We start from the raw sequence: 13,996 nt of genomic DNA on the forward strand, positions 1-13,996 counted from the left end.
AATTGTCATTCTGAAAGATTCCGCTGAATCCTCACCTTTCTACCAGGGGTCCGAAGGTTTTGTACCACTACCATGGCCCCTGTGGAAATGTTCATAATTCCCTCCTCCCTAATGAAGGCCCCAGTTACCGCTGAAGAAAAACAGCACAAAAGCACATTGCTGCCACCTCCATATTTCACTTTAGGTATGGTGTTACTTGGGTGATGTTTTGCAGCGCCAAACATACTGTACCCTTTGAAATTATGTCCAAGAAGTTCAACTGTGGTGGAGTAAATTTTACAAAGAGACTTCTGTAATCTCCCATATGCATGTGGGAAGATGTGTTATGGTCTGATGAAACCAAGGTCGAACATTTTGGACATAATTCCAAAAGATAAGCTTGTCACAAAAACAACACTACATCGCCATGCGTGACAGTAAGTGAAGCATGTAACTGTTGTTCTTCAGCTGGAACTGGGGCTTTAGTCGGGGAGAAGGGAATTATGAACAGCTCCACAGGGGTCAAGGTGCACAAAACCTTCAGCCCCCAGTTAGAAAGGTGAAGATGCAGAGGAACTTCACCTTTCAGAAAATCAATTATCGGTACCTTAGCACATGCCTAAAACAACAAAGGAATTACTTCACTAGAATAAGACTGAGGTCTGTTGGGTGATCTGAGGAAGACTTTGCAGATGAGATGCATTTGCAATCTGTCAGATTTGGAGTGCTTTTCAAAGATGAGTGGACAAATATTGTTTTGTCAATGTGTGCCATGCTGATAGACTCTTACACAAAAAAGTGCTGTAGAGTGCTATAATAGAAGCCAAAGTTGCTGCATCAAAGTGTTTGTTTAAGGGCGTGTATATTTATGCAAACATGTTAATTGAAGCTTTTTTCTGTTCTTTCCATTTAAAGCTTTGAGTTTGTTTTTCAATTTTTTTGTACAGTATAATAGTTTAAATTTAAAAGTTGTGAAATGTTATGCCTTTTTCTCATTTTTTTACATAACAAAAACCTGCCATTTCAACAGGGGTGGCGTAGACTTTTTATGGGCACTGTATACTCATGGAGACTGACTAGTAGTGCTGATTTATATTTTAAAACCAATGAAGAATATTTTTTTATGAAAAGAATGGTCGTCGCACACTCAGAATTTCATGCAGTACATTTAATGAGACCAACGTGTCGGCTTACGCCTTCATCAAAGTTATCTTGCGACGACAATTCTTTTTATAAAGGTTACTATTGACCGCCATACGCACCTCACACGGTGTGCATTTACTAAAACCAAGGAAAAACCAATAAAGAACTAGGGATGCACCGATACCACTTTTTTGAAAACCGATACAAGTACGAGTACATTAATGTGTGTACTTGCCCATACTGAGTACCGATACCTTTTACCACCAAAATACAATGAAAATAAATGCATGGCCTTGTTTTTTTACACCTGTGATATTTTTATTGTCCATTTCCATGTAGATTTAAATGTTAATAAATGTATGAGGTGGCACTTTTTTTCCATGCTGCTTTCAAGTCTTCAGAACGTGACAAGATTTTGCATTGTTTTGTGTAATAGCAGTATCGTTCCTGGTATCGGCAAGTGCTTGACGAGTATGAGTACGAGTATAATGAGCAGTATCGGGTGCCGATACCGATATCAGTATCGGTATCGGTGCATCCCTATGAAGAACAAATATAAAATAATAATAACACAAATAATGGAGACATAAGGTTTCTGCCCGTCAGTGACAATATAGAATACGTCAGAGGTGGGCAAAGAAAGGCCCAGGGGCCACATGCGGCCTGCTGAGGCATTTCATGTGGGCCGCAGAGCCTTTACAAGACAGACAACTTTTAAATCCACATTCATATGGACACTCAACATTCTTAAAATGGCTACCTAATACAGGGTCTTTTGAACTTAGTAACTTAGTTAACTAAGTACATGGGCTACATTTAAATACCTTTCCATGTAATGTGCTAGAATGGCAAAGCTGACAAGCTATGTCACTATACACTAGTTCTTATTATTGACACGGTGCTAGTTGACATCTGGCCCTTCGGTTAATGTTTTTCACCCAATGTGGCCCCTGGGCCAAAATAATTGCCCACCCCTGGTAGACATATAGTGTATACTACAGCAGTGTTTCCCTACCTTTTTTTTATCCTGCGTACCCCATAAGCAATTTTGTCATATGATGAGTACCCCTCACTCATGCTCTATATCTGTTCCTCTATCCCAATGTGACTACACATATATTTGTCATTATTACATTTTTCCAAGTACCCCCTGAGTTGTGCTTGCGTACCCCTAGTGGTACACGTACCCCTGGTTGGGAAACACTGTACTACAGTATATCGATTGATTAATGGTTGAAAGTAGCTTCAATGTTCTAAGTGTTGACCTGCTGTTGACTGTTCACTTGTTTTTGTGTTTAGCCTCCCTTGGCATATATGACGATGGGTTTGCTCACTGGCCTGAGTCCAGTAGTGTACTTGACTATAGGACCGCCAGTGAAACCCACACTTATCAAACCTCAAAGGCTGGAATTAATCTTGAACACAGGAACCCTCTCGGATTTATGTATGTATCATGAGCCCATTTATATTATCAGTTAACACACAAACACAACACGCTTTGCATTTGTGATACAAACAAACCATTTTAAAAAGGTACCTCTGCAAATAATATTGACTGCGCAGCAATTTCGTGTTTATTCCACTGACATACATGGTCAGCGATGTTCAATTTAGGCCAGTGTTTCCCATACATTGAGGAAAATATGGCGGTCCGCCATGGTTTTAATTTTTCTGAACGGTGCCTCTGTATTTTTTTCTTAATTGTCAAAGAAACTAGTACAGTGCCCTGTGTAATTAAGCTGGATTATTTTTGCTCAAATTGATTGAAAAGGGGGAGAAAAATACATTCCACTATGTCTTCAAATTTTACCCTCCATTTTTACCTTTTTATGACATAATATTGGGGCAGAGCCTAATTGACAGTATATGCCCATAATAAATGCCTAAACCATGCTGGTTTTGGATGGAAAATTGTTTTTCTATGCTTAATTCAACTATGTCTTAAAATTTTCACCTTCCATTTTTATATTTTTATAACATTATCATTTAGGCGGAGCTTATTTTACAGTATAGGGCCACTACAAGGACCTAAATCCTGCTCGATTAGCATGTAAGATTTGGATTTTGCTTACATTGATGAAAATAGAAATAGAAGTTAAACTTTGTCTCAAAGTTTTTTACAGTTTATTTTCACATTTTTATGGCATTATTAAGTCAAGAGGACATTAATGCAGCACATTAAATTAGTGTAGTCATCATTCATGAATAATGTTTTGTTTCTCTTGTATGTTCTCTTTGTGTGTGACCATGGCTATCCTTACTCTTGTCTATGTCCATGCTTTTACAGTACATTGTGCAAGTGAAATGTGCTCTTTCGGATGGTATGCTCCCATGCCAGTCCTAAATGGATCGGTTGTCTATGGGATCAAAATCAAAAGCAATGGCTTCGGCAAGGTGGATGTTAAAGATACAAGGTATATAATTGCACAACAACCCTGACACAGTGACACCCTGGTTTATTCAAAAGAGGTGGTTTAAAAATTGATAAACCAGAGGCCACTGTACTTATTTTGGTAACATTTTATAATAATGGATGCATAAAAAGCATTATAAAGACTAAATAATTTACTATTAATAACTAAACCTTAACAAAAGTTTTTATTATTTACTAAATTTATATTCATGCTTTATGAAATATTTACAAATGATATGTTCAAGATTTTACAAACCTTTTAACAGAGTATTTTTTATTCATTTACCAAAAAAGTAAATGTTTGATAAATAAAAATATTAACATAACATTTACAACTCATTTACAAACATTTGTTAATGTTTTGTTCATAAATAGTTAATTATTTATTAAGCTTAAGTCTTTATTATGCTTTTTTGCATCCATTATTATAAAGTGTTACCCTTACTTTTTATTGAAGAAGATGAACCCCCTCACTTTTTGTATTCAGATGTGCAATTGACCGATCCCAAACCACGCCCATTTTTGGCGCGTCATACAGCTGGCTACTGTAGAACCCTCGGACAGCCTTGGACAACTTGAGAAGAGGAGCAGTCAAACTGCTACTACTCCCGTATTCAGAATAGGCTAAATACAAATACAAAAAATAGGAATAAAAAGCCATTTATTGCCATTATACTCGGTACAATGACATTTTAAGCCTCCATACAAGGTGTACACTAGCCTACAGCATTGAAAGACGTCCCCATTAACGTCTGTCGGTAATTTCACTATTTAAGAAAAGGTCAGAAGATGGGCTGCATGAGTCAAACAGTGGATGAGCTGTAGACCAACTGAATGTACCATTTCTTATTTAATTTGAAAAATGGATAGGATGACCGGCCGGTCTTATGGACTTAGAGAGGGAATAGGATGGATATTGCGCGGGGTGGTGTGTGTGATGTTCTTGCTCATGAGGACTTAGCGTTTCGCAGAGGCTAATGACTTAATAGTCCAACGATTTACAATTCTTATTAGGAGCAGAGGTGTCAAAAGTAAAAGTAAAAGGAAAAAAAAGAAACACAGTTTCCTTCCAACACAAATAACTTATCTGAGTAACCAGTGGACCTGTGTCTTACGATCAGCTAACTCTGCACTGGTTGGATCAAGTTTGGGGGGGTCCTTGTTGGGTTTTCAGTGTTTTTCAGTAACAACACAGCCCGTCTATATCATTAGGTACAATGGAGTAAATGGTGTAACAGCTATGTAATTACATGTGCTAGTGTTGTAATTGCACCACAAATGTAATTTTACTTTTACTATTGACACCTCTGATTAGGAGGTAGCCTAGTTTATTTCATGTTTCACTGATAAGTTTTGTCTCGTTGAGGGCGTCCCCGAGTTCACTGCCTGACGCCACTTTCTTTGATTCCATAACCGCATGGAGAAGCGTTCTCAATTTGATTTTCCTGTCATTATTCTCATGCAATTTGATTTCCCTGTTGACAGATGACTTGCTCATGGAATTCCATGTTTCCAAGTCATATTTGTTCTCCTACTAGGCCTAGTTGAAAACTTAACTTCGAGCTTAAAAGACGTGCCCCCCTTCCTTTGTAGCCTAATGTCTGCGAAAGTGCAGAGCAGAGAACTGGCAAGTGACAATGTTGCCAGTCGGTAAAAAAACTCAGAAAATGTGCATGGGTCAATCAGCGGATGAGCTGTAGACCTATCGAATTAAAACATTTTTATTACAGCATAATGCTTATTTAGGCCTAATTAAAATTTGGATAGAATGACGAGTCACGGGTAAGGTGGATAGGCTACTGCGGCGTCCGTTGTGTGCCTGTGTCTGATGTTCTTGCTCATGGGGACATCACGTTTGACAGAGGCTAATAACTTTTTAATAGTCCAACGATACAATTCCTGTTCGTATTTCGCTGCTAAGTTTTGGCTCGTTGAGGCATCACCGGATTCACCTGCCTGACGCCTCTTTCTTTCATTCACCGTATGGGCTGCATATTCTCTATTAGGTATGATTTACTAGTCATTATTATCATAAAACTCGTTACAGTTCAGAAACAATAGCCTCTCCTATCAGCAGTGAGCATTACAATAATAGGATATGAATTATGTCGGGGATCGGATGTAGCCTATTTGAGCAGAATTGCCTTATTGGCTAGATTACTGCCCTGTCAGTCTCGGAACGAATCAGGGCCTAATCCATCCAATAGGCAAGTGAGGCACATGAAACATTCAAACATGGCATGATTTTTCTGGTTTTGTTTTTGTTTTGGACAAAATAGCCTATTCAACCTCGTTTTAATTAGTCGATGATATAGGGCTCATTAAAGCTACGTACACACACATTACTAGCTTCTCGCTTGCTCGCCTACTCGCCACTCTCTCATGGAACGTTCGCTGAAACTTCCCGCGGCTTTAACTGCCAATGTGCAAGTCATCTGCTCGTTTCGCTGTAACACATTGACATTCTATTGATTTAATTCGCTCAGCGAGTAACTAGTAGTGACGTGTGTGTACGGCCCTTTAGTCATAGTCATTGTCACTCAGTATGGCTCAATAAGCTTTGCATTTGTGTCACCTCTGGTCTCAACAACGTCATGTTAAATATTCTCGTCTGAACAATTTCCATGTTAAAGAATCGTTGACTAAAATATTTTGTCCTTGTGTCGTTTACAAAAGCAATAATAATTGTTAAGCTAGCCTATTTGTGTCCCCATATATTGAATATTAGACCTACAGCAGCCGCGTCTTGACCAAGTAGCCGAATTTGTCCGAGGTAGCATGATGTAACAATCGATGGGCGGGGCTTGGGATTGGTCAATTACCTCAGGTATAGATAAGCCAGGTTTTTTAAAAGTTAATTTAGTTACCTAACCTGACTCGCCAACTGGTATGTTTCGCCTTCATCTTTACGATACCATCTAGGTATCCCCCCACAACAGACACATTTTTGAATGATGCTTCTTATCAAACATCCTTGCATGTGATTGGATAAACAACCTAAAGTCCTCTTCTTTGCTGACATGCCAATTCAGCCACTCACATTGAACTCGACCTGTGATGCAGCAGAGAACGACAGGTGGAAGAAAAGCCATAACGCCACTTATCTATGGAAAACTCCTAATTTCCTAATTTCACAAGCCTCAGATAGTTTTGTGAGGAAACCGGAACGACCTCCAGATGGCCCAAGTCAGTTTAGCAGTTATGAAAGATAGCATGAATTCATTGTAATTGGCTACGCTTACATGATTGTTTTAATTTTGAATTATTAATTTAGAAATAAATAGTTAAGAATTAAAGTTATTTTCCGTCGAGGTTACATGGCCCTTTACATTAATTCTGGATAAATGTCTGGGGATGAAAAAGCATTTCAATTAGACAGAGGATGCATGTGCTGGGCAAGTGAAATTTGACGTTGGGGCATGGTCACTAAGCTCCAAGAGCTCCCTGAATTAATTTTATTTCCGAATAAACTTAATTCCAATTAGGTAAGTGTTTGCATGTTGTTTTTTTCAAGCGAAATTTAATTAATTCAGATTTGAATGGAGTTAATTCGGAATTAAATGTCCCATGTAACCAAGACCACTGTCTCTGTATGACCCTGCTTTTCTGTGCATTCCCCATCACTTCTACGTATATTGTTTGTGGTTGACATTGGAATGGCTGATGCTATGATTACATGTTTGTAACTGATTTATGTTGACATAGCTACTCAATAAATGTGAATGGCCTCAGGACAACGTCTGACTACTCAGAGGATTCTTTTGGAATACCGGTAAGCCACACACGTTAGCTTGGTTTGTGTATGCTGCATTTTTCATGTGAAAATTCACTTTCGATTCAATGTACTCAAAGCAAGAATACTATTCCTTTTACGTCGGACATGCGACTTCTGTTGTGTAGTCCAAATAATTACATATTTTTGCACGCACACAACTGAAAAATCGCTTGTCAAGTGAAGTCGACAAGCACACCATTGGTTATCATTAATTCTGAGGTACAATATATGGGTGATCGACCGGGGAATGCGAGGTGGATCGGAAAATAGCTTTGATCAGTCCATTACAGCCCAGTCAAAAGTTTTGGATTTCACAGCCCCATGAGCCGCCCGGAAGGGGTGCAGACTAAGGTGCCCCATTCATGATCTTGTCTTCTCTATGGTCTTGTCATTATGTCTGGTCTGATTAACTAATCTTCTTGAACTGTGAACTTGCTTATACCTTTTTTTTTTTTTTAAGATTCCACTTAGCTCTGTGATGTCGGCATACAACACATATGAGGCATATTCTCCAATGTTGGCCTCGCCTGATCACTCACCAGTGATGATCATCCCAGGAATCAAACATTCCAAGGCTGTTCTCTTCACAGCATCTCAGTTCAAGCATTCTCAATTCGTAGAGGTGATTCACAACATGCACAACACGATTGTTGCCATCAAAATGAATATCAAAGTGTAGTTCTGTATACCACATAGGACTATAAAATTTTTTAATTTGTTTGGTATTGACATGCACATTAAAGTGTCTTCAGGTGACATTTGAACTATGTAACTTTTAAACACGTTCACATTTGCATTGGAATCTTAACCCCTTAAGACGCGGCTTTATACATTTGTTGTTACCAGTATGGTAATGACCAAGTCGTGGTGCATTGCTAAAGGGCCTATGTTGTGTGTGTCATAGTATTGTAGTGCTATGGTAGTTACATTTCAATGTCTATTACAGCGCGCCACTGGAGGTACGGCGCGCATTAAGGGGCTACATCTTTCTGCAATTGACAAATTCCAGTCTTGTTTTAAACTAAATCATGTAAAGGTGATCCAGTAAACCCAGTGCATCGTAGTAGGGTGTTCTATCCAAATATAATATTGAAATAGCTGAAGATACACAAAAATACACAGTGTGATTACGTAAGTTCCTACCTGCATTTAAGGAGAATTCTGGTTCATTTCGGCTCTGATGGTGGTCAAGGAATGTTTCTCAGTAACAAAACCCAGAGAAAAATCCATACTTGCTACACTTCACGCATAGATTTCCTTCAGCAGGCTTCCTTTAGCTTTATCCTTATGTTCGAAATCTTACTTCAATCCACCTTTTCTAAGTCCCGCCCCCTGAGTTGCTGCTGTTTGGTTGGACAGATGCACATTCTGGGCACTGATGTCCAATCGCAGCAGTATTATAAACATTATTGCCTTTGACTTCAAGTAGTGTGAAATTATTCTGATATTTACAGTTTGATAATGCAACCTTGCGGCTTGATGCTGCCATTGTCTCTTCCCTATCTCCGTGCCTACTCTGTGTGTAGTAGAAGGACTTGTGTTTACATGCGTGGGAACAAGCCGACACTACGCCCACCTTACTTAGTTATTAGCAAATCTCGATCAGCTATTTTGTTCTAATGCATGCAAAGGGTGAATGAGCAAATTAAAAGCCGGCTTGGTACAGATTTATGCGGCATTGCCATTTGCTCCTAGATTCTGTCCGCAGCTGGGGCACACTGGCGCAGCAATTCATCAAATTGTAACGCGTCACGTTACTTCCTGAGTAACGGTAACGGCGATAGCGTTATGAATAGAGTAATTAAGTAATTATTCCGTTACCCAAAATACGGCTCTGTTAGTAACGCCGTATAGTAACACCGATTTGTCAACATGGATGAAGGACCACTACCTACAGCTGAACCTGGCCAAGACAGAGCTCATGGTGATCCCAGCTAAAGAGTCGCTCAGTCACAACATCAACCTCAAGATAGGCTCCACCATCATGACCCCAAACAAAGTCGCCAAAAACCTTGGCGTCATGATTGATGATGAGCTGTCATGCTCCAACTACATCAACTCAGTCACCCGGACCTGTCGAATCCAGATGTCCAACGTACGGAATATCAGACCTGTGCTGACACAATATTCTAGGTAACACTTTATTTTAGGGATACATCTATTAGCACTAATACATACAATATTAATGCCTGTGTAAGTAACTTGCAAGGCATGTACTAAGCAAAATAAGACAGTTGTTAGACATTTATTCGCAAGTGTCTTGTTCATGCACAATAAGGGATGTATTACCAATATAACCTTAGTAAGGACCTAGTAGACCCAGATTTCTATTTATGAGTAAGCAGTAAGGGCCAAAATACAATGTGTATAAGTTCCTGGTAAACTGTGTGAACAAACCCTGAACAGTGTGAAAACAGATGTGGAATAAGGGTCCCTATTCTAAAGTGATGCATTGCTCAGCCCAGATTGCTTAGGGCCCCTGCACTACCTAGGGCCCCCGCACTACCTACCCAGCCCCCCCGGGAAGCAAAGTGAAAGAACTTTTCTGATACCACAGTAGTTTAATGAGATATGTAGATCTCACTTATTTCACTCAGTATAAACATGTGTAATAGGAAGGATTATATAGCAAGGATTGGACGTAAACTTCTCAATGACGGTGGGGTGGTGAGATGTCATTTTTTCATACACCAATTAGTTTTAAATGTAAAAACCGTACAATAAATGCAGAATATAATAACAATGAGAAATAGTTTGGAAGAAAAACTAAGCTGTTCCTTTGTGATAAATAAGTTAATTTTTGAGAAACTTAGCTCCAAGAAGTGCAGTGCATGATGGGTACTCCCTTAGTCAGAAATGCAATGCATGGCCAATGCAGCAATGATAATAGTTCTGTTGTTACGTACATGGCAAATTGTTTGGATAGCAACTAAATTGCACGAGTGAGGGGAGGAGCTTAGGACGTAGGTAGGCTCAGAGCTGGGTAGGTTGTCTGTTGGCCTAGATTGCGTACCCATCATGCACTGCGCTTCTTGAAGCTAATGTTCTCAAACATTAACTTAATTATCACAAAAGATAGTTTATTTTCGCTTCAAAACTAATATTATTATGTTCTGCATTTATTTTGAGGTTTTTTTACAATTAAAACTCAGTGGTACATGAAAAAAATTACATCTCACCAACCCACCGCCATTGACAAGTGTACGTTCAATCCTTGCTATATAAAGGCTCCTGTTACCTTACATTGACATGATCAATAGAAAACTGGATGTCTCAGCTGAAGGAGTAAGAATTTGTTTAACATATCCTTACACTTTGGTGATAGGTAGTGCGGGCCTGGGTAATGTGGGGGCCCTAGGTAACGAGGTTGACTTGGGGGCCCTAAGCCATCTGGGGTGAGCAATGCATCACTTTAGAATAGGGACCCTTATTCCGCCTCTGTTTTCACACTGTTCAGGGTTTGCTCACACAGTGTGTCGGGAGCTTATACACATTGTATTCTGCCACTTACTACTTACTAATAAATAGAAATATAGGCTTACTGGTCCTTACTAATGTTATATTAGTAATAAATCCCTAATTGGGCATGAACAAGACATTTGTGAATACATGCTTAACAACCATGGGCGTAATTTTAGGGGGGGATGGTGGGGACATGTCCATACCACTTTTGAGATAAACCTAGCTTGTCCCCACCACTTTTTCCACAAATATAATGCAAAAATTGTATACCCGGACAATTTGCCATTAAAATGTCCCCACCACTTTTCGAGCCAAACCTACACCTTTGTTAACAACTGTCTTATTTTGCTTAGTACATGCCTTATACATACCTGCAAACTTGTCACCTTTCGGCGAAATTCGCCGTTTTGATCTCAAAATAGGTCACTTACGTGAATCGTGTAGATCCGAAGAGTTTTTTTTAGGGGGGGGGGTAGGCAGACGGAGACAGACTACAGACAGATAGACTGGATACGGTACTCATAGAATCTGCTAGTTCTAGTTCTACAGACATTACGGTTGGTCTTTTGTTGGTCTGCCTCTGCCCTCTCGTTCCCATTGGCCGGCAACGTGTGTCGGGGGAAACATTGACCAATCAGAGCGCTAATTCAGAGGCTAGTTCTACTAGCGGCAAAACTTCGAGGCACCGCATCAGTCGGAGTGAACAGCTGATGAAACGGTGGCTGCGAAACACACGTAGGCTACCCCCCTGTCATTATCTTTACCTTCGGTACTATCGCTTTCCTTTTACAAATGACCGCTGTCCAAATCACTGTTTCAAAAGTAAACGGGATTTGAGCAGGGTTTGGGAATTGTGAATGGTTTCATTAGCTACGTCCACTTGTGAAAATAAATAGCCCAACGGCAGCAGGTCTGCGGTCCTAACATGCATGCTTTATTTGATTTGACGACAATATCTTGATGCTTGTTTTGATACTTGACCAAAACGGTATTGGATACTTCAGAGTGAGAAAATGTGCTAGAATGACGGTAGGCAGGTCCCGACTGCGCTATACATTGGCAGATAAGCAGATAACTAGCCTACCGGTAAAGTTGGTTCCCTTATGTCTGATCATTTAACCGGCAATAGTGAGAGCCCTCTACACACTCGATGAAACCTTCATAAACGTCAGAGGAATGCATAGCAATGGCTATTTGTCGTGCCCCCGCCCCTCAATAGCTATTATATGAATATTTTTGCAACGTGTGCAATCATGATTTTAATGTTAGCCACCAAGGACATATGAATCTAAGTAGCCTATTAACCTAAATGACATCTGTTATCTTATTCTACAATCTAATGCTTCTTCATAGTACAACATAATTGTATAGGGGAAATGCTGACATTTGACCAACATTCATTCATTCATTCATAAATTCAATAAAATGCCTTGGTACTATTTTAAATGGCTTATTTGTATTATACATTTCCCTATTATTTACCCTCTTTAGCCAAAAGCAGAAAATGCTTTAATTTCATAGTCAAATGCAGTGGGGCTCAAAGTTAAGACAACCCCAAGTGGCCATGTGCTCCCTCATTTTGGCTGACCAGTAAATAGGACAACTTAAATTTTGACAGGTGGTAAGTGCAGAGGCGCTCCTTGTCATTAGGCTAGATAGGCAGCCGCTTGGGGGCCCCAAACTAGATGGTGAACAGCTAAGACTATACAGTAGTTGTTGAATTTTCGCTTGGCGTCCCAGGTCAACCTAGAATTGCCTCTGGGTGATTGTATGTTTGGCTTGTAAGACATATATTGGCTGGTGATTAATAAAATTAATTTAGAAGTTTGATTTCTAATAGTGTAGGCCTAGTAAACAAAATATTGTCTTTTTCCCTGTTCTTTTTTTTTGTGGGGTGGGAGGGGGGTCGCCGCGATGCCGCGATTAGTTTGTCACCTTTTTCAACCCTCCTGAGTTTGCAGGTATGCTTTACATGTTACTTACACAGGCATTAATATTGTACAGTATGTATTAGTGTTAATAGATGTATCCCTAAAATAAAGTGTTACCATATTCTACACAACGACTGGTCCAGGCCACGGTCCTGTCCCGCGTTGACTACTGCAACTCACTCATGACAGGTCTACCTGCTTGTGCGCTAAAGCCTCTGCAGATGATCCAGAATGCGGCGGCACGGTTGATATTCAATCAACCCAAAAGGACCCATGTTACTCCTCTATTTATTGAGTTGCACTGGTTACTAACGCCTTATGTTACTGGAAGAGAACTGCGCTCATCCAGCACAAGCCGTCTGGCTCTGCCATCCAGTCGCTCTAGGTACTCCCAGTCAAGATTGTTCTCCGTTGTGGTACCCAAGTGGTGGAACAGTCTCCCAGAGGCAGCAAGACTAAGCACATCTCTTGCAGCCTTCAAGAAACTGTTAAAGTACAGACAGGAAGACCCAATTGCAGTTCAGAGATTTTCTTTTCTTATCACAGGAATCCAACGAAAGATTTGCAGTCCAAAAACAGTTAACAAAAAAGGGGTAACGCTCAGAAGATTCAAAAAGGGCAAAAATGAAAAACCCCAGTATCGGTTGGCAAAGTCTTCAAGAAAGAACAAAACTCAAAAGTTGCATAAGCACAGTCCATGAAAATCTTCAAAAAACTCAGGTCACAAAAATCTCCAGACAGAAAAAAAAACTCAAAAGGCTGCCAGAGAAAAAAGTCCAGGCAGTTCCAAAAAAGTCACAATAAAAGATCTTCACCAAAAATTCCAGAAAATAGCAAAAACAAGGAGCATGGTAAAAACTGAAAATTTCACAGGGAAAGAGCACTTACGAACTGGTGCACACTCGGGAAGGGACAGAACAGTCTGACACGTGGCAAAGGGTGAGCAGGGCTTAAGTAGGGGGAAATGAACAAACAATGAAGGTGATGCCAATGAGGGGCAGGTGGCAAACAATCAAACAATCATGAGGGGAAACAAAAACAAAAGCACATGGGCAATGCAGTACGCAAAGGGGTCACTAGAGGGCAGGCACAAATGTAAACAGAAAGTGACAGGTGGAGACAGACTGTGACAGTACTCCCCCCCCAAAGACGCCCCTTGGCGTCTCTAAGATGCAGAAAGTCTTTGGCGCTTGAAGTCAGCAATGAGCGATGGGTCCAAGATCTGACGAGCCGGGATCCAGCACCTCTCCTCAGGGCCGTAGCCTTCCCAGTCCACAAGGTACTGGAGACCCC

At 40.2% G+C, this 13,996-nt stretch overlaps 1 protein-coding gene across 1 annotated transcript in view; it reads left to right on the forward strand.

Annotated features, from left to right (window-relative positions):
* The window catches only part of LOC134469376 (cation channel sperm-associated auxiliary subunit gamma-like), a 71,208-nt gene that overhangs the window by 11,470 nt on the left and 45,742 nt on the right, over window positions 1-13,996 (forward strand). Inside the window, exons 4-7 of the mRNA XM_063223598.1 lie at window positions 2,422-2,566; window positions 3,410-3,536; window positions 7,241-7,307; window positions 7,771-7,932. Of these exons, the coding sequence (XP_063079668.1) occupies window positions 2,422-2,566; window positions 3,410-3,536; window positions 7,241-7,307; window positions 7,771-7,932 (501 nt within the window). The remainder of the gene's footprint in view (window positions 1-2,421; window positions 2,567-3,409; window positions 3,537-7,240; window positions 7,308-7,770; window positions 7,933-13,996) is intronic.

This window comes from Engraulis encrasicolus, chromosome 18, assembly GCF_034702125.1.
Source record: "Engraulis encrasicolus isolate BLACKSEA-1 chromosome 18, IST_EnEncr_1.0, whole genome shotgun sequence".
Taxonomy (NCBI): domain Eukaryota; kingdom Metazoa; phylum Chordata; class Actinopteri; order Clupeiformes; family Engraulidae; genus Engraulis; species Engraulis encrasicolus.